Below are 21,992 nucleotides of genomic sequence, written 5' to 3' on the forward strand. Positions count from 1 at the left end.
TATGTATACATTTTATTATTCAGTGGATTAAAATTGTCGCTTCAACCAAGTAAATCCAAATAACAAGGGTTAACCCGACACTCTAATAAACATCATAATTTATCGTTTTGTTATGTATCCTGCATTTACAAAATTTTAAATGTTATTTCTTTGTCGCTCACATATTTTCATGTTCTTCTCTTCTATAGTTTTATTATTAAAGCAAATTTACTTATTTTTCCTTAAAATTTGTTTTCCTATTAGATGTTATCAATATAAAATAATGTTTCACAATTTTAAACGCGTTCATTCTGCTATTTCTACTTTAAATGTGACTTTAGTTCTTATAAAATTTGTAGTTGGTGTAATTTATGCATGTACCTTACTTATTGCTCCATACTACCTTTTACAATTTGTAGAGCGACACCTGTACGCTATTTTACCATTTACTTTCTTGTCATCTAATAATTTCTTAATTTTCAAAAAAGAAATTTGTCGGCAGTAAATTACTTCGGATGGCTGATATTATTGAAGAAGTAAAAACCGAAATTTTTGGTACTTTCAATAATTCAAAGAAAAACAAAAATACGACTTAATTAATGCTGCAAACGGTATTGCGTGCCAATGTAAGCATACATCTCGCATAGCACTAGTTGAGGAAAGAATAATGTGGTACGCATTTATTTCAATTATTTCTAAATTTTTATTTCTTAACAAAATTCTATAAACTTTAGGTTCAAGCGAATGTCATGGCTCTATCAAATTCTTTTGTTTGTCCTTAGCATCCTCTTGATGTTAATTTTCTGTGGATTTTGGTTATTACGTCAATACAACATTTCAAATATATTTGGAGTTCATGCTGCATTTTGGCCTTACAATGCATGTACTGTGGCTTTTTGATAATTTAAGATAAATATAACTATCTGCTGTCGACAGATTTTCATAGTTAAATAAACTCACGATTGGTTTACAAGTCCTATAGATAATTTATGACCGTCTATGCAGAGTTGTGTGATCCATGGACTAATCAAGGCTGTCAGTCGTAAAAAATCGAAAACTTCCTAAAAAGTTTGTTCCAGGGAGACATAGAATCAAAATTTAGGACCCGGTTATAACGAGAACATTTTTGGTGTGGCAGCTACTGATACCCAATAGCCACATAATTTACTTTCTCACCACAATGGATAACAAAGAACATATCTGCGTTACTAATAAGCCAAAAATCGCAATAGCAATTCTGCATCATTTTCCCACATCGCATAATAATTAGTAAAGTGGCGCAGAGTGTAGTTATTCGAATCAACCCTTTTCCACAATTTCTTTCGTGAACATTTTCTATGAGACGTCTATATATAAAAAACATTAAATAGATTGATGTTATATAATATAATTACCTTAATATTAAAATTTAACAGTAAAAAACGTAAACGTTTGTATCTTGATTATCTCAAGTATTCTTTATCCTTGCCAAAACAAAATTTCTCTCCTGTCATACGTTTTAAATTAAGGCACCACTATGCCACTGCACCTCAACAAAAACTGCGGCGAATTATACGGCAAAATAAGTTTTATAACGGCGTTGACAAAGCATTATTGGCATTGACCTCTCTAACACCAATTCAACGATTTGACAAAGGAAAAATATTCACGGAAATTTTCAGTGAATAAATTTTAATTTAGAGGAATATATCAATTTTATTGTAAATTCTCTTTATATACAGCACAAAGTCTTTTGAAAACACAAGGTAAGTGATTAAATTGATCGAGTAGATGTTATTATTTCTGTCCAGAATATTCTAATATATTGAAAGATTTTCTGTGGCCTGGGAAAAAAATGAATTCGCCGTTTGTGTAAAAGAAAAAAATCGGTTTGGTTGAGGTAAAAATACACAAAAACAACAACATTCACGACATATTGTTCAATATATGGGTATAAATAAGATCTATTTTAACCGCAATTTGTAACAACAAAGCTAAACGAGTTGTGAGTCAATTTATTTTTTTTTTTCTTCTTTTTCAGAACTTGTGTGATCCCCTTAACACCAATTGCCCAATTGCACTTACCAAGCTACACACTTAAAATGCCAAACATTAAATTGCAATCGTCTGACGATGAAATATTCGACACCGACGTACAAATTGCAAAATGTTCCGGAACCATAAAAACCATGTTAGAAGATTGTGGAATGGAGGATGGTGATAATGCCGTTGTGCCTCTTCCCAATGTAAATTCGGCCATTTTGCGTAAGGTTCTACACTGGGCCAATTACCACAAAGACGACCCCCAACCACCAGAAGATGATGAAAACAAAGAGAAGCGTACAGATGACATTTCCTCTTGGGACGCTGATTTTCTTAAGGTGGATCAAGGCACACTATTCGAATTGATCTTGGCCGCCAATTATCTAGATATTAAAGGACTCCTAGATGTTACATGTAAAACTGTGGCTAACATGATCAAGGGCAAGACACCAGAAGAAATACGAAAAACATTTAATATCAAAAATGATTTTACACCAGCCGAAGAAGAACAAGTGCGTAAGGAGAACGAATGGTGTGAAGAGAAGTAATCAGTTTATGCGAGCTGCGTTCGACTTAGTTTTTATGAATGCAATTAAAAGCTAAACATATGTAACTACTAATTATTAAATACCTAAGAAGCTATGTCTTAATATATGAATTTTTTTGTTTTTTTACTCTACACACTTGTCACAAACGAAGAAAACACTCATATACATTAGTATATACACCATTCAATTGAACGCCAATGTTAAGAAAGCGTGGATAGCACACGAAGTCCGCATCCCTTATAAGGTAGAACATGATCTTCATGCTAATAAATAAAGGATTTGGTCTTCTTAACTTACATGTTATCTTAATGTTTAAGTAATTCTTTATGAAATCCAAAACTAACAAAAATAATTAACGGAGAACTTTTGAATTATGATATTTGCTTCATTATAACTATTAACTAAGGAATTCGATTTTTAAATAAATATGTATTCATTTTTAAATTGCTTGCCTTTTTTGTTAATTTATTGGACAATTGCCAGAAGCATTGCAATAGCAACCAAAGCATCCAGAAAAAGTCACAGTTTCGTGTGGTTTATGTTCTAGTGGTTGGACCATAATTCTTCAACTTATAAATAAAAGAAATAAATGGACCCATTTCAAATTTCGAATACGAAATTTGTAACAAATAGGGAGAATGATGTTAAAATCATCAAAATACCGAATATCAAAAGGTACCGTTATATGGGGCCTATACGAAAACGTGGACCGACATTGCCAATTTACGAACTTAACCTGCCTACTGCGAAAATACACATGTATGCAAAATTGTAGAATTGTATATCAATTCTTTCGAAAAGTGGCGTGATTACAACAGACAGACGGACGTCGCTAAATCGTTTTAGAATTTTACGCTGATTCAGACTTTATATACAGGGTGAGTTAAAAAACTGCAACAAAGCCAAACGCCATAATTTTTATTTTTTTTTTTTTTAAATTTTATTGGATGAAAGCAAATATATCGGAAATAGCATCAAATTTTAGAATAAGTTTAGATTTGTTCGAATTGGTCACCTTTGGCACGAATTATAGCCTTCAAATGGCCAATGAAACCGTCACACGCTGCCCGAGTGTTGCTCTGCGGTATTTTGGACCATTCCCAGCGAAGCGCTTGCTTGAGGTGATCGACACTTTGGTATTTTTTAGTGCAAACCTTGCTTTCCAAAATACTCCAGACACAATAGTCCAACGGATTGGTATCCGGAGATTTTGGTGGCCATTGCGCGCTGGAAATGAAGCGAGGAACCTCAGTTTGTAACCATTCTTTGGTGGCGCGTGCTGAGTGCGATACAGAATATTTTCGCGATAATATTCGGCATTTACTCTGATGCCACGGTCGATTAATACGACTGGAGAGCGACCATCGGCTGTTATGGCGGTCCAAACCATCAGCAAACCGGCGCTTGAGTTCTGGTGGCCAACCGAAGGTGCACATTTTGAGCTGACCTTTTCGGTAAGTAAACACGATCATTTTGTTTGTTTATAAACTGCTGGATAACGAATATTTTCTCATCGGAGAAAACCAAATTTGGCAGTTCGCCACTTTCGGCAACTCTTTAGCACTTTTGAGTCTATTTTCTTCCTGTTGCGGTGTAAGTTCTTGCACTTTTCGTAATTTCAATGGCTCGGGGTAAGCTTTTTCAATATTTGCGAAAAAGAATATTGCGATATGTTCAGCTCACGAGCCATTTTTCGGCCACTGCGACGCGGGTTTCCATTAAGTCGCTTCTTTACTTTTCGATCCATTTCTGCTGATGTTGCTGTTTTCTTCCGTCCACTTCTTTGACGTCGGGTTACGCTACCAGTATCACGGTAACGAGCGAAATTACGAGACAAAAAAGATTTGTTCACATTTAAATGCTGGAGTGCTCTAATGATAACCACTTGCGGTTTTCCAGCCAAATATGAAGAAATCACACTATCACGCTTGAATTCCATCACGAATAACTTTTTTCTGGAAAATTCTCACCAAAATGCTTTTGTACGCTTGTAAACAATATAATGAACTGCATTTTTTCATCTCACCCTGTACTTTGTAGGATCTATCATGAATATTTCGAGGAGTTAAAAAAACGGAATGACAAAACTGATATACCCTACATAGAATAAATATATTTCTGTTCTAATTGTATTTACTCTACAATAAAACATGCCTATTACTGACGTATACCTACAATCTGGCAACTTGCTTTCTATTTTCCGATTATTCGCTCATTCATCTGGCCACATGGCGGCATGTGTCAAAGTTTCCAAAACGAGAGAGAACTTTTAATTAAAATTTCAGTTAATTAACAACATCGTGTTGTCTCATCGTGCAAATAACTGTGCGAAAGTAAACAAAATAGTATTTTGTACAAAGTTTGCTAACAAATGCTGCTTTTTCGATTTCGAAATGACAAAATAAAATAAGGCACAACTAAAGAAGAAGCTAAAGAAGTTTTGCATAAAAGTTTTGGCAAAAAAGCGCGTGTACATGTCGCCATATTTGCATGCCAAAACAAGTACGAAGGAAAAGTTATCTTGGCAAAGCATGCAGAATAAATAAATGGGCCCTAACAATAAATGACTACGAAAAAAGAACAATCAATAGAAAACGACATGAATTGAGAAATATTCATTTTACTTTAAATGACAATTGTAAATAGTTAAAAAGTTAATTTAGTGACAGCAAGAAGCAAATACAAATCAGACCATCAAATCATTGGCCATTGCATCAAATCAAAGGTGGTCCAACAGTTGTGTTATTGCCATAGTTTGCGGCACCAGCAACAAACAAACCTCCAAAATGATAAGTGGTGGAGGCATTTAATTTGTACTTAAGAATAGCCAAAAAAACTTTTGGACGTGTGCGTGCGTGTGAACTTTTGCTATTGGATTAGTGAATTATTTGCAAACACTTAATTATTTTTCCATTTGATCAAAGTGCGTGTGAGAGAAAGAAAGAAAGAAAAAAAAAAAACAATTGGAGTCATTAAAAGTGAAAATGAATTTGTCTCCTCTGCTTTGACAAAAACACAACAAGTGTTTAATTAACTAAGTGCGGGAAATGTATTTAAAAAATAAAATAAATCAGAAATGATTTGAATTTCAAATCAATAAAAAGAAAAATCTGAATGAAAAATATTAGTGATTTTAATTTGAATGTGTGGTCGCATCGCATTTTTGCAAAGAGTGAGTAGCTAAGAGAGATATAAAGCAAAATTAATTTGTTTACATTTTTTGCTGAACGTCAAATTTAATTGGGAGAACATATTTTTCGGCAAAAAGTGTGTGAGAGCGCAGAGCAATTGACAATCTCTCGAAGGTTGCCACATCTTCTTTTGACAATCCCCCAAAAAGTGTGAGCAAATTTGTAACGGTTTCGTATAATTTAAAGAATATTTCAAAAACAAAGACGTAGGATCATTTTGGTCAATTGTGAGTTTATGTATTTTGCCATTGAACTTTGAGATTAGTGAATGTTCCCGCATCATGGATCATTTTCAGCCGGCATTGGACCCACGAAAGCAGGAGCTTTTGGAAGCAAGATTTATTGGAGCACGGGTGAGTTTGAAATTAAATTAGTAAAATCTCTCTGATTATGTTTTATATGTTTACCCTGATTGCGAAAAGTACACGGTTACGGACGGATCCGGTTACCCGGATATATATCGATATATACAATATAGATATCATTTGAAAGCTAATGAAAATACCTACAGGGTGAGATAAAAAACTCCAACAAAGTCAAACGCCATGATTTTTACATTTTTTTAAATTTTATTGAATGAAAGCAAAAAATGTCGGAAATAGCATCAAATTTTAGAATAAGTTTAGATTTACTCGAATTGCCCACCTTCGGCACGAATTATGGCCTTCAAACGGCCAATGAAACGCTACCCGAATGTTGCTCTGCAGTATTTTGGCCCATTCCCGCCGAAGCGCTTGCTTGAGTTGATCGACACTTTGGTATTTTTTAGTGCCAACCTTGCTTTCGAAAATACTCCAGACACAATAGTCCAATCCGGAGATTTTGGTGGTCGTTGTGCGCTGGAAATGAAGCGGGGAACCTCATTTTGTAACCAATCTTGGGTAGCGCGTGCTGCGTGCGATGGTGCTGAGTCCCGTTGGAATGTCCAAGGTATGTGGCCAAAATGTTTTGAGTGTCTTAGGCTTTAATACACCCTCAGGAATATTTTCGTGGTGATATTCGGCATTTTTTCTGACACGGTCGATTAAAAGAAGCGGAGAGCTACCATCGGCTGTTATGGCGGCACTGGTGGCCAACCGAAGGTGCACATTTTCAGCTGACCTCTTTGACAAGAAAACACGATCATTTTGTTTGTTTACAAACTGCTGGACAACGAATATTTTCTCATCGGGGAAAACCAAATTCGGCAGGCCACCACTTTCGGCAAAGCGAAGCAACTCTTTAGCTCTTCTTTCTGTTGCGATGTAAGTTCTTGCACTTTTTGGAATTTCAATGGATTTACCCCCCGCTCATTTTTAAATGTTGAAATCTTTGTTGCTTACAAAGGCTTCTAATTGGCCGATCCTATGTTTTTACGCAATGATGCGGGATTCGATTTCTTTCCAGAGGAGTTGCGAAGGGTGACTTCCAGAGTCCCAAAAATGTAAAATGAAACGTAGCGCCTTATGCGCTTCGTCCTCACCAAGGAGTGATTGCTTCTCCCATCGAGTGAGTCGCATCATGCTAAGGCAAGGTTCATAATTATGACTATTATTTCTACTTGGAATATACTCCAGGGATAAACGTATTTGTTTCCTTTGAGTAAACACTTGGGGTAATTGTATTTAAAATATGATGTTGCTAGGATCAATAATAGATAAAAATATTGCACACCCAATAAAAAATTAAATTAATCCACTAATTTTTATTTGCGTCAAGGTTGAATCCTAAAAAAATATATCACCACTCCATGTATATTTTTTAAATATAAAAATCTATTGACCCTCAACACCTCCACATCAAAATTATTTTTAAATTAATTTCCGTATTATGGACAACCTCAGATAAAACAAAAAATATTTATGTACACCAGCAGAGAGGAAAACAAAACAAAAAACTGCAGACAGGGCCACAGAGCAAATAGTGTGCAACGAATAGAATTGGGTTAATTTTATGTACTCCGTCATCATCATCAACAACGGCATGGCACACAACACACTCTCAACCCAGAGGATGTTCGTATTTTCTGTCATGCTCTGCACGAAACCACCAACCAACCAGCCCAGACCGACCATGATAGTCTCATGTAAGTCTCAATGTTGTTCTACTCAATACTGCTGAATAGCAGCAACGTCAGCAGCAGGAGCATTGATGAAGGGCGTAATCGGTACCAGAGTGTTAGCCAGGAAGCGCCATAAATACATCCAACCAACAGTGCAGTAGAGCTCAGTCAGTCATTGTTTTACCTTGGCCATGTCCCTTTTTTTCTTGTATTTGGTTGTTGTTTTTACTGCATTTTTATTCGTGGATTTCCTTGGCATTGTGTGTATACTTTTATACCCTTCACCCTGGAAAGGAGGGTACATAATCTTTTTCATTCTGTTTGTAACATCCCTAAATATTCGTCGTAGACCCCATAAAGTATATATATTCATAATTCTAAGTCGATTTAATGATGTCAGTCTGTCTGTTGAAATCACGATACAGCTTACATTATTTGACGTAGAGCTTCTACAATTAGCAGAACAATTTGTATTGTCTCTAGGATGATTGGTATTGAAAATGAGATATATCGTTCCATGTTTTGGTATAGACCCCATATAACGGAACTTCCCCATATTCGGTTTTTTGATGAATTTTGCCACATTTTCCACGGATTTGTCTAAAAATTGGTATTTGTAGGTTATAGTGGGTTCTAATTCCGGTCGCTAAACATTGTACGTATAGATCCACTTTTTTATCTAGCCCTCATATAACGGTACCTCGCGATATTCGGTATTTTGGCAATTTGTGCCACAATTTGTCTAAAAATTGGATTTGTCTAAAAATTGGTATTTCTTGTTCATAATGGGTTCTAGCTCGGGTGGCTAATTATTGTACGTCCACGTTTTTATGTAGCCCTCATATAACGGTACCTCCCAAAATTCGGTATTTTGATGATTTGGGCCACATTTTTCCACGGATTTGTCTAAAAATTGGCATTTGTGGGTCATGATGGGTTCTAGGGTTTTGGTAGAGACCCCATATAACGATACCTCTCGATAATCGCTGTTTTGGTGATTTTTGTCACATTTTCCAGGGATTTGTCTAAAAATTGGTGTTAGTAGTTCAGAATGGGTTCTAGCACCGGTGGCAGAACATTGAGAATTTAAGTCCACGTTTTCCTATAGCGCACATATAACGATACCCACCGATACTCGGTATTTTGATAATCCTAATCACATTTACCCTCGAAATTTAAAGTGGAACACGCGTGCATTCAGATACTTTTATGTATAAATATTTTTTCTTTCCCAAAGGTGGACGTTATTAAAAGTTCGGTCCGGCCGAACTTATGTTTTTTACATTTTATACCCTCCACCATACATAGTATGGAGGGCATATTAAGTTCGTCATTCCGTTTGTAACTCATCGAAATAATTATTTTAGACCCAACAAAGTACATATATTCTTCATCAGCGTAAAATTCTAAGACGATTTAGTCCTGTCCGGCCGTCTGTCCGTCTGTTTTACTCACGCTACAGTCTAAACGAATTAAGATAGGAAGCTAAAATTTTGCACAGATCTCTCTGTCTGCAGACAGGTCAAGTCCGAAGATGGGCTATATCGGTCCACGATATCGTATAGCCCCCATATAACTGTACCCCCCGATATTCAGTATTTTGATGATGTTGGCCACATTTTTCAATGGAATTGTCTGAAATTCCACACAAGGAGTCCTTAGTGGGTACTTTATATCTCGGAAGAGAATTATCTATATAGGTCCACGATATCGTATAGCGCCCCTATAACGGCACCCCCCAATATTCGGCATTTTGATGATTTTAGCACCATTTTCTAATGGAATGGTCTGAAAATCCACACAAGAAGTTCCTTATGAGTACTTTATCCCTTGAAAGAGAATTATCTATATAGGTCCACGATATCGTATAGCGGCCCCATAACGGAACCCTCCGATATTCGGCATTTTGATGATGTTAGCCACATTTTTCAATGGAATTGTCTGGAATTCCACACAAGATACTTTATGCCTCGGAAGAGAATTATCTATATTGGTCCACGATATCGTATAGCCCCCATATAACACTCCGATATTCGGTATTTTGATGATTTTAGCCACATTTTTCAATGGAATTGTCTGAAATTCCACACGAATAGTTCATAGTGAGTACTTCATCCCTTGGAAGAGAATTATCTGTATAGGTCTACGATATCGTTAGCCCCCATATAACGGGGCTGACTGAGAATTCTCTATATAGGTTAACGGTATCGCATATCCCCCATATAACGGTACCCCCGGTATACGGTATTTTGATGATTTTAGCCGTATTTTCCAATGGTATTGTCTGAAAATCCACTCAAGGAGTTCTTTGTGAGCACTTTAACCCCTGAAAGGTAATTGACTATATAGGTCCACAATATCGTATATCCCCCCATATATCGGCACCTTCCGATATTAATGGATTTTATTTTTTGAAAATTTTCTAATTCTTTCCAAATGGTGGATGGTATTCAAAGTTCGGCACGGCCGAACTTACTGCTTTTTTACTTGTTTCTCCTTGTTTGATATGTTGAACGTCCTGTATTCAGTATCTTTACAGGGTCTATCCGATCGAATCATTTCATAATTTTTGATTGATAGCAATGAAAAAGTAGAAATAATTGGTGTTAAACTCGAGCATTATTTAGTCGCTTCTACCAAAAAAATTCCAATTAAATCAAGATAATATTGGCATATTAAGATTTATCGACTTTTTCCTAGAGAATTTAGCTCTTACTTTACAGTATTGAAGAGTTCAGTATGGATGACCGCCTAAATATACCTTCGAATAGAGGGGGGAGGAGGGGGATGGAAACAATATTTAGAGTTTTTCAAAGTATGTCTCCCAAGAAGACGATTCTGCAGTCTGATCATTTTTTTTCTTGGTGACCATGCCGCGCTAATGCACCATTCAGCCGCAACAAAATTCATGACTAAGTCGCTGTCAATGTGGCGAAGTTTCGGCGAACGAAACTCCTCGTTTGGTTGGCAGAAATGGTGAGAATAAAGGATAACAAATGTATGATTTGAGAATGAGAGTAAGGAGAATATGTGGTTGTTGTTGTTGTATGATGATTATTTCCAATGCTAGTTGATTTTGTTCGAAGCAATTCTTGCATTGCTTGGGCTTCGTTTTCGTGGTGTGTTGTTGTTAGCCAAAAAAAAAATATTTTTTTTCCTGTCCTGGCTTTATATCGCGCCGTTTCAACACTCTCAGCGTGGCATGAAGTTGACGGTTCTTGTTCCTTCTCATTTTCCCGAGTAAAGAGAATGTGCCTTTACTTCAGTTTTTTTTTTGTTTTGTTGCAAATATCGATTGATGTTGATGCTTTAGGCGGGCCAGTTGTAGGTTATAGTTGTCGCTACTGTAAACTGGTACCACTGCCAATGTTTGTTGGGGAATGTGTAAAATATAAATAGGAAATGTTTAAGAGAATATCATGCATGCTGAATACAATTTTTATGTCCTTCACCCAATAAAATATATATATTCGTGATCAGCGTAAAATTGCAAGTCGTTTTAAGGATGTCCGTCTGTCTGTCGAAATCACGGTACAACCCATATTATTTGATGTAGAGCTTTGAAATTTGGCATAGTACTTCGCATTGTGCTTAGGATGGTTGTTATGGAAAATGAGGTATGTCGGTCCCGTTTTTCGTATAGACCACATACAATAGTACCACCCGATATTCGAGATATTGAACGAAATTGTTTAAAATTTGGTATCTACCTCTTGACATTGTCTGGGTCAACGTTTTGGTATACCCCCTTATAATCGTACTTTGGATATGTGGTCTTTTTCCAATTTTAAAAACAGTAACATATACGGTGGACCGATATTCCAATTCATCTAATACTTATAAAAATATTGGGATATGCAAAATTTAAAGAAAATCGGAGACTTATTTAAAATTCTATAGGGACAACTGTTCGTTAAAAGTTTAACCAGAAGAAGTGGACCGAAGTATCTATTGGATCTATGGTTAACAAATGTATTGAGATGCACGAAATTTGATCAAGATCTCTAACTTGTTTGCATGTTATAAGGGTTATAAATATTATACCCTCAGACATATGACTAGAGAGGGTATATATCATTTAAAAGGGTCAAAAAGTGCCTGGTCGAAATAACGGTTTAAACCCTAGGTCTCTTTGGACCAATTCCGTTTCAGAACATTTGGAATCGATGTCCGTTCGTCCGTCTGCCTGTCTGACTGGTGCGCACCATAACTCTCGAAGGGAGTATCCGATTTGGTCTAAACTTGGTACATCGTAATATTTTTGTCAAATTTAGATCGAGTTCGGAGAAGGGCAACATCGGTCCACTCCTTCTGGTACCTCCCCCATAAAAGGTCGAAATTTTCCAAAAAAATATATATTCTGCACAAAATGAGAAAGTATAGTCCGATTTTGCTCCAACTTTGCAAAACCTAATATTTGCGTCAGTGCTAGGACAGGTGCGAAAATGGACAATATCGGTCCACTCTATTACTCAAAATCGTCAATAATTTTAAATCTTACGAAATGTGATGTAAGAGTCCGATTGTCTTCAAATTTTACACATCCCACTATTTTTTATTAACCCATGGTCTTGTGTTAAGGTATATCGGTCATATCGGTCCACTCCATCTGCTACCTCCCCCACAAAAGGTCAAAATTTTCAATATCCATGAAGCTCGTAAAACGCGAAATTAACATCCGATTCCAATCAGACTTTGTACATCTCAATCTTTCCATAAACACAAGATCTGTAAAAAAGATGGGAGATCGGACCATTTCTTCTGGTACCTCCCCTACATAGGATTTTGGACAACAAAACGCTCAAAGAGAGCGAAATATGCATCGAACACTCTTCAAATTTCACACATCCAAATATTTTTGCTCATATCAATATTTATGGTGTGAATCTGCCACGTTGTAATATTTATATAAGTCTTAGGTCTGATACGAATTGGTCAATATTGGCCAACTGCTTCGGAACCTCCCCCATAATCATAACTCAATTAACTTGTTAACCCCCAGATGAGTAATTTAAGAGGCCATTTTGGATGTTAAAAAAAATGAAATAAGTAAAAAAGCTGAAAGTTCGTCCTGGCCGATCTTTGAATACCCCCCACAATTTGGAACGAATTTAGCAAATTTTCAAAAAAAGAATCCGTTACAAAATTCTGTTAAAATCTTAAAAATACCGAATGAAGCCGTTATATTTGTGTATATACGATGACGTGGACCTGCATAGACAACTGTTGTCATAAGCCATTAGAATATTCAAATCCGAAACTTAAAAAAAAATCGGTGAATAATGTAGCTAAAATCATCAAAATACCGAATAAATAGAGGTACCATTATATTGGGACGTGGACCCGTACAGACCATTTTCTGTCTTAGGCTGTAGTATTCGTTACGAACTTCAAACACCAAATTTAAAGCAGCTCCGGTGAATAATGTTGCTAAAATCATCAAAATATCGAAAATCGGGGGTACCCTTATATGGGGGCTATACGAAGACATGAACCTGCACAGACAATTTTCTGTCTTAGGCTGTAGTATTCATTACGAACTTCAAATGCCAAATTTCAAACCATTCCGGTGAATAATGTCGCATTAAAATACCGAATATCGGAAGATAGCGTTATATGGGGGCTATACAAAGACGTGGACCTGCACAGACAATTTTTTGTCATAGGCAGTTGTATCCATTACGAACTATAAATACCGAATCTAAAACAATTCCGTTGAATAATGTTGCTAAAATCATCAAAATACCGAATATCGGGAGGTCCGTTATATGGGGGCCATACGAAGACGTGGACCTGCACAGACAATTTTCTGTCTTAGGCTGTGTTATCCATTACGAACTTCAAATACCGAATTTGAAACATTTGCGGTGAAAATGTCGCTTATACCACCAAAATACGAAATAGGAAGGTGCCATTATATGGGGGCTATGCTAAAACGTGGACCTACATAACCCATTTTCAATACCAAAAGTCCTGCAGACATAATACACATTTGAGTAAAATTTTATCAACCTACTTCACTTCGTTCGGAAGCTAGAGTGATTTCCACAGACGGACAGACGGACGGACTTCGCTAAATCGACATAGAATTTTATGCTATTCAAGAATATATACACTTTGTGGGGTCTAAAATGTATATTTCGAGGTGTTACAAACGGAATAACAAACTTAATATACTCTCCATACTATGGTGGAGGTTATAAAAAGGATGAAAAATCGCTAAAGAAGACCACATTATTCGTTTTCAAATTTCAATACAAGTCACGTAAGAAAAAAATTTCTATTTCCCTAAATTACCACGTCTTTATCAGGCGAGGTTCTTCTCGTCCTCGTCGTCATTGATAATTGTCCAGTTAGCGAAATACCCAAAACCCAACGATTTCCGTCCAACCCAATTTTGATTGACATGCAGGCTGCGTTCGTAGATGCAACCTCAACTAGTTTTGGTTTGTTGTCGTTGCAACCTCTACTACTACTATGTCGGCGACTGTTTTGCACAAACTGGTTTCGGCAAACAAATGTTCCCCATATACCTTACTACCCATCTCATCTACTCCCTCTCTGACATGTGGTGGCATAGCTTCTGGCCAAAAATTCGATAAACGCAACGAAATGAAAAACTAACTAAAAGAATTGCTTGCATACTTTCTTCTTTTGACCTTTCATTTGCTGGATGACGGCGGCATTCTTGTTTTCTATTATCCCAAACTCGCTGCCGTCTCATTTCCAGCCGACTAGTCGGTATTCCAAGAGCCAACAACAACACTCGTCGTCGTCGTCGTCGTCGTCGTCACCGTTTGCAACTTGATGCAGAGAAGAACATGCATTTGATTCAAGTTCCGATGCTGGTTTTTTTTGTTCTTGTTGGAGATGCGACTGCCTGCATCCGTATTACATTTGTTGTACCAGTCAACAACAAAATCTCTCGGGAGAATCCCTACAACAACAACCACACAACATCTAATACCGGGAATTATAAATTCAACAACGATGGCTGAACAACAGCAACAATGCTGCAACTGCAACTAAAACAACAGTCAGTCAGCCATCCAGCCAGGCAGTCAGCCACTCAACCATTGAATCTAATATTTACGTACCACACGACACACGGCATCATGTTGCAAGTACTCTCGTCGTAGTTTTGCTGACTGCTGGGGTTGCCAGCCACCAACATCAGGCAGCTGAATGGGACGGCCGTTGATATGGATGATGACTGGGTCTAGTCTACAACTATTACTTTCAACTATTACAACAACAGCAGCAACCATCATAAGAAGAGGGCAAACTTTTGTGTGATAGTGAAAGGTGATTAGAAAAAGGCCTTGCGGGGGCCTTCTCAAGGCAAGGTGAAGATGAATTATGTTGAAAGCAACACACTCTCTTAAAAGCTAATAGAAAAAGGCCTCCGACCTGGGGACTGAGAGAAGTTTTTCTATGGAAAATGTCTATCCGTCCTGGGGTCTGGCGTCTAGAGAATTTTTTTCTGTAGAAAAAGTCTTGATCCTGAGATCCAAAGAATTTTTCTATAGCCAAAAAAAAATATCTTTGACCTGGGGTCTGGGAGAGATTTTTCTATAGAAAAAAGTCTCGAACCTGAGGTCCAGAGAATTTTTTCTATAGAAAAAAGTCTCGACCGTGAGGTCCAGAGAATTGTTTCTATAGAAAAAAGTCTCAAAACTGAGGTCTGACCTGTGGCCAAAGAGATTTTTTCTACAGAAAAACAGTCTCTCTGACTCTCTGGGGCCATAGAGATTTTTTCTATAGAAAAAGTCTCTCTGACCTGGGGCAATAGAGATTTTTTCTATAGAAAAAAGTCTCTCTGACCTGGGGCTAAAGAGATTTTTTCTGTAGAAAAAAGTCTCGACCTGAGGTCCAGAGAATTTTTTATATAGAAAAAAAGTCTAGAAACTGATGTCTGACCTGGGGCCAAAGAGATTTTTTTCTATAGAAAAACAGTCTCTCTGACATGGGGCCAAAGAGATTTTTTTCTATAGAAAAAAGGACTCTCTGACCTGGGGCCAAAGAGATTTTTTTCTATGGAAAAAAAGTGTCTCTGACCTGGGGCCAAAGAGATTTTTTTCTATAGAAAAAAGACTCTCTAACCTGGGGCCAAAGAGATTTTTTTCTATAGAAAAACAGTCTCTCTGACCTGGGGCCAAAGAGATTTTTTCTATAGAAAAACAGTCTCTCTGACCTGGGGCCAAAGAGATTTTTTTCTATAGAAAAAAAGTCTCTCTGACCTGGGGCAAAAGAGATTTTTTTCTATAGAAAAAAGTCTCAAAACTGATGTCTGACCTGTGGCCAAAGAGATTTTTTTCTATAGAAAAACAGTCTCTCTGACCTGGGGCCAAAGAGATTTTTTTTCTATAGAATACAAGTCTCTCTGACATGGGGCCAAAGAGATTTTTTTCTATAGAAAAAAGTCTCTCTGACATGGGGCCGAAGAGATTTTTTTCTATAGAAAAAAGTCTCTCTGACATGGGGCCAAAGAGATTTTTTTCTATAGAAAAAAAGTCTCTCTGACCTGGGGCCAAAGAGATTTTTTTCTATAGAAAAAAAGTCTCTCTGACCTGGGAGAGAAAAAAGAAAAAATCTCTCTGATTTGGGGCCAAAAAGATTTTTTCTACAGAAAAAAACTCTCTCCATCCTGGGGTCGGAGAACAGTTTTTCTATAGGAAAAAAGTGTTTCCGACTTGGAGTCTCAGATAAGTTTACAATCTTACTCACCCTGAGGTCTCGGAGAAGATTTTCTGTAGAAAAGTCCTTCGACATGGGGTTTGATTTCTATAAATAGGCCCCTCGTTATGTGATTTGTATGGGACTCCAGATCCCAAGTTCGTTCATGTCATGTGAGCCTTGATATTGCTATTGCTGTTGTTGCATTCTGGGTTGCATTTTACGTTGGACTCCCAACTTTTTGCCACCTCAGCCATGTCCTCCAACCAGGCAGCCAGGCAGTCATTCGGCAATGCACCTCCACCATTCAATCGGTGAATGGTAGAGAGGCAGCAGTGTCAGTGTTTCTTTTTGGGGCTGACTGGATGGCTGGCTGCCTGGCAGCTTAGCCTGCTACTACCACCATACCAACAACAAAAGCAACAACATTAACACACTGCAATAACGACGAGTACTACTCGACGACAATAATGTGTACGTACTCTCACTCCTCAGTACTTCTACTCTGCTCCTCAGGCGGCAGTTGAAGCAGGCGGCAAACCGACGAAATGAAAGCAACAACAACAACAACAACTGAAAACATTCTTCATCTATTCATGCATCCATTTATCGATAGTAAAAAGATATTTTTGCGAGATTTTTTCAGTTTATTGCCACGCTCCGCTGAGGTTTGTGGTGTGTTAGTATTGTGTTTGTTGGCCCATTTGCAAATAGCCAAGTTAGCATCGAATTTTTTGTAGAAAAGAAAATAACAAGGACCAGGGTCTGTTGAGCGCTGTCAAAGTCAGATTCTCGGCTCGGGTATTGCGGGTGTGGTTGTTTGTGTTGCAAAATCATCGTCATAGCCATCATCATCATTGGCATAATTGTCATTATCGTAATCAAAATCATTGTCGTCATCATTATCACCATTACACCTTGCCCAGCTCAGACAAGACAAGAGAGGAGAGGAGTTAGCTAGAAACAGCCACACCACCAGCCAGCCAGTCAGCCAGGCATTTAGTCACAGTTGCCAACTCCTCCTTGACAGGAGAATTGCTGTGACGATGATAAAGAAGCCTCACACAGCCGTTGGCTTTCTTAACCTTTTTCCACAGACAACAACGTCAACGCGTTTCCTTCTTAGCCATCTATTTTTTGCTTCTCTTAATTTTGTTCGCCTGGCCAAATGAGGATTGCCTTGTGTGTGTGTGTGTGTGTGCTTTTGCTGGCCAAGTGTTGTCGGTAGCCGCCACCGACAACATTATCAGCCTTAAGAAGCGTGTTAAACTTGACTAAACTCAAGACTCTGTCTTGCTCTGGTGTGTGTTCGGTCGTATGGTCGGTATTATTATACTCACTCCGACTCACTTTTCCGCCGTCTCGTCCTGCATTCCGAGATATATATTTGCAGAGCAAAACGAAAAAAAACCTGAAGAAAAAAAAAGAAACCAAAACAGAAAAAAAAATCACAAATCAAATTACAATAAAATACTAAAGCAAAGCAGAGAGACGAATAAACGACATAGAAAATAAAACTAACAAAGAAAGAATCGAAAGAAAGAAAAATTGTAACAAAAACAAATTCAACAAAACAAACAGAAAAACTTGGATCGAAAATTATTGAAAAGAAAAAAAAAACGAGTAGGCGATAGCAACGTTGACAAATTGTGAATGGAAATTGTGTCTCAATTTCTTTGCTAAGAAAGAAAGTGAGGAAAATAGTTTAGTTAGAAATAAGAAAATGTTTAATATGTGAAAAGAAAAATGTGAAAATATTCGTGGAAATGTAAATCATAAATACTAATGGAATAATTAATCTAATTGATTTAAGAAAATTTAACTGGAGCCCAACAACCAGCCAACCGCTGTGGCTCATCACATTTTTTCTTCTATTTCTGAATAAGTGACAACAACAAATCAATACCAATGCCGCTCGTCAAACAACGCAAAGTCAGTAAAATGACACGATATAAGGTAATTATCCTCCATTTGAGTAATATTTTTATCCTTCAGGACATGTATGACGATTATCAAATATTTTACACCAGAAACTTATCGATGAGAATATTTTTAAGCACTGGACTTCCCAAAAATAACATTTTCTCGGGAAGTGTCTTCAAAATTTTAGAAGAAAACAAGTAAGCAATGGCTATATGTCACCATAATGTATTGGAAAATCTCCTTAGGTCCAAACACATTTTAAAACCTTTGGTTTTTAGCTCAGGCTATTTTAGTTATTTTATCCAAAACAATTTCACACAGAAGTTGTGGTCCATTTTTTCCGCTAACTATAATTCAGGGATCTTCCAAAATGCTACACTTCTGCGCTGTCCTAACCCCTAAATTAATGCAATATTCCGTGTCGATTGGCTTTTAATTGTAACACATATATCTTGAAAAACAATAGGCTTCAATTCTGACCCTAATTCTATCCACATGCTAAATTTCTTGAGAATCGAATGATAATTTCGACTTGAATATAATAATCCAAAAACAAATTGTTATAAGGTGCAAAAATATTACCGAACGTTAAATTCAATACTGTATGTTAAATATGAAAAAAGTCGAATTCGATAAAAAAAATGACAAAAATATAAAAAATATTCACGTTTACATTGACATTGAAGATGTGGACCTCTTTGACCAATTTTCTGTCATTTGATGTAGGAAGTTCAAATACCAAATTTGAAAAAACAAAAAAAGTAAAGCTTTAAGTTCGGCCGGGTCGAACTTTTTAAAAACCTCCACCGTTTGGAAGGAACTTGAAACATTTCAAAAAACTTCCGGAAACTACCACTTAAATGAAAACTGACATATCAAGACTATACGAAGACATGGAAACGAAATTTTTTGTCATAGGCTATAGCACTCAAATTTGAAACAATTCCGGTGAATAACGTTGCTGAAATTGTCAAAATACCGAATATCGGGAGCTGCCGTTATATGGGGGCTATACGAAGACGTGGACCTGCATACGAGTGGTTTTCCCATAGGTTGTAGTACCGAATAGGATCTTCCAATACGAAATTTGAAACGATTCCGGTAAATAATGTCTCTAAAATCATAAAAATACCGAATATCACCGTTATATTGGGGCTATAAGAAGAAGTGGACCTGCATTCAAAAATATTTGTCAAAGGATATAGTACTCATTACGAACTTCAGATACGAAATTTGAAATAATTCCGGTAAATAATGTCGCTAAAATCATGAAAACACCGAAAACGTGGACCGACATGGCCCATTTACAAACTTAACCTGCCTACTGCAAAATTTTAGCCTTTTATCTCAATTCGTCCGAAAGATAGTGTGATTACAAAAGACAGACAGACGGACATCCCTAGATCGTCTTAGAATTTTACGCTGACCCAGAATATATATACATTGTAGGGTCTATTATGAATATTTCGAGGAGTTACATACGTAAGACAAAGCTAATATACCCTCCATAGAATGGTGAAGGGTATAAAAACGGTGAAAAGTGTGGCACATATAATCAAAATACCGACCATCTTACATGCTCGGAAGACAAACTGTTAATGTACGGGTTTCAATTGTGACTAAAAAACCAAAAGTCCTTAAATCTGTTGGTACAGTTACGTGGGGCTATATCAAAACGTGGACCTTTATAGCATTTTCAATACCCAACTTCCTGCAGATCTAGAACATAAAAAATTTTATCAATATACTTATTTCTTTTGGAAACACGAGCGATTTAAAAAAAACTGACAGTACAGATCGATAAAAAAGTATGCCAACCAAGAAAATATACGCACGCAAACATTTTGGCAGTAGACCTTGGACATTCCAACAGGACTCGGCACCATCGCACTCAGCACGCCACCCCAGAATGGTTACAAAATGAGGTTCCTCGCTTCAGTTCCAGCGCACAATGGCCACCAAAATCTCCAGATACCAACCCGTTAGACTTTTGTATCTGGATTATTTTGGAAAGCAAGGTTGGCACTGAAAAGTACCAAAGTGTCGATCACCTCAAGCAAGCGCTTCTCCGGGAATGGCCCAAAATACCGCAGAGCAACATTCGGGCAGCGTGTGACGGAAGGCCATAATTCGTGCCAAAGGTGACCAACTCGAACAACTTTAAACATATTCTAAAATTTGGTGCTATTTCCGACATTTTTTGCTTTTATTCAATAAAATTTAAAAAAAAAAATGTAAAAATTATGGCGTTTGACTTTGTTGCAGTTTTTTTATCTCACCCTTTACTTTCCATATAATTTGTATAAATTTTATTTCTTAGTATGAGAAAACGTGGACCTATATTGCCAACGGTTTAATATAGTCCTCATATTAAGGAAGGTAGTCCATCGTAGAGAATAACGAATGGGCCAGGGTCTGCATTTTGTACACATGTCTGGAATATTTATGCATTGGAAATGGATGGAGTATATCGGTCCTCGTCTTGGTAAATCCCTCATTGAATAGTATCTCCCGATATTCAGTATTTTGGTTGTTGTAGCCATATTATCCAACGGAAACATTTTTCTTGCAGAAGTGTTTCTATGTTGGTCCGAGTTTCCTATATCACCCATTTTGATAATTTTGATAACCATTTTTAAACCACATTTTTAAATCTTAATGCTTCCTGTGGCAGAAAATTGGCTAAACAGATCCAAATTTTCGTATAGCACCCACATAGCTGAACTTCCAGATATTTTGAAATTATATGATTTTAGCGTCATTTTTATAAAGAGTGATTTGTTAAGAGCTTGATAACTTTTTTTTTCAAAAAACGCATAAAATTTGCAAAATCTCATCGGTTCTTTATTTGAAACGTTAGATTGGTCCATGACATTTACTTTTTGAAGATAATTACATTTAAATGTTGACCGCGGCTGCGTCTTAGGTGGTCCATTCGGAAAGTCCAATTTTGGGCAACTTTTTCGAGCATTTCGGCCGGAATAGCCCGAATTTCTTCGGAAATGTTATCTTCCAAAGCTGGAATGGTTGCTGGCTTATTTCTGTAGACTTTAGACTTGACGTAGCCGCACAAAAAATAGTTTAAAGGCGTCAAATCGCATGATCTTGGTGGCCAACTTACCGGTCCATTTCTTGAGATGAATTGTTCTCCGAAGTTTTCCCTCAAATTGGCCATAGAATCGCGAGCTGTGTGGCCATCTTGTTGAAACCACATGTCAACCAAGTTCAGTTCTTCCATTTTTGGCAACAAAAAGTTTGTTAGCATCGAACGATAGCGATCGCCATTCACCGTAACGTTGCGTCCAACAGCATCTTTGAAAAAATACGGTCCAATGATTCCACCAGCGTACAAACCACACCAAACAGTGCATTTTTCGTGATGCATGGGAAGTTCTTGAACAGCTTCTGGTTGCTATTCACTCCAAATGCGGCAATTTTGCTTATTTACGTAGCCATTCCACCAGAAATGAGCCTCATCGCTGAACAAAATTTGTCGATAAAAAAGCGGATTTTCTGCCAACTTTTCTAGGGCCCTTTCACTGAAAATTCGACGTTGTGGCAGATCGTTCGCTTCAGTTCTTGCACGAGCTGTATTTTATACGGTTTTACACC

General features: G+C 37.1%; 2 protein-coding genes and 1 long non-coding RNA gene across 3 annotated transcripts in view; all 3 read left to right on the forward strand.

Annotated features, from left to right (window-relative positions):
* Window positions 1-472: 472 nt before the first annotated feature.
* On the forward strand, window positions 473-952 carry LOC109613949 (uncharacterized). The gene is made up of 2 exons (XR_002195291.2): window positions 473-651; window positions 714-952. It is a non-coding gene; the product is annotated as an uncharacterized LOC109613949 (long non-coding RNA).
* Window positions 953-1,564: 612 nt separating this feature from the next.
* On the forward strand, window positions 1,565-2,993 carry LOC101898001 (S-phase kinase-associated protein 1). Its single transcript, XM_005176082.4, has 2 exons — window positions 1,565-1,724; window positions 2,000-2,993. Exon 2 carries the CDS (start codon window positions 2,061-2,063, stop codon window positions 2,547-2,549), a length of 489 nt encoding a protein of 162 aa, XP_005176139.1. The 5' UTR covers window positions 1,565-1,724; window positions 2,000-2,060; the 3' UTR covers window positions 2,550-2,993.
* Window positions 2,994-4,827: 1,834 nt separating this feature from the next.
* Window positions 4,828-21,992, forward strand: part of LOC101898175 (serine/threonine-protein kinase tousled-like 2) — a 330,300-nt gene continuing 313,135 nt past the window's right edge. Inside the window, exon 1 of the mRNA XM_059129801.1 lies at window positions 4,828-6,093. Within this exon, the coding sequence (XP_058985784.1) occupies window positions 6,022-6,093 (72 nt within the window). The 5' untranslated portion in view covers window positions 4,828-6,021. The remainder of the gene's footprint in view (window positions 6,094-21,992) is intronic.

The sequence above is a fragment of the Musca domestica genome, unplaced genomic scaffold (assembly GCF_030504385.1).
Source record: "Musca domestica strain aabys unplaced genomic scaffold, Musca_domestica.polishedcontigs.V.1.1 69, whole genome shotgun sequence".
NCBI lineage: Eukaryota > Metazoa > Arthropoda > Insecta > Diptera > Muscidae > Musca > Musca domestica.

Bases quoted from the DNA above. Each gene is read 5' to 3' on its own strand.
- LOC101898001 (XM_005176082.4), top strand. From the start codon at position 2,061: ATGCCAAACATTAAATTGCAATCGTCTGACGATGAAATATTCGACACC.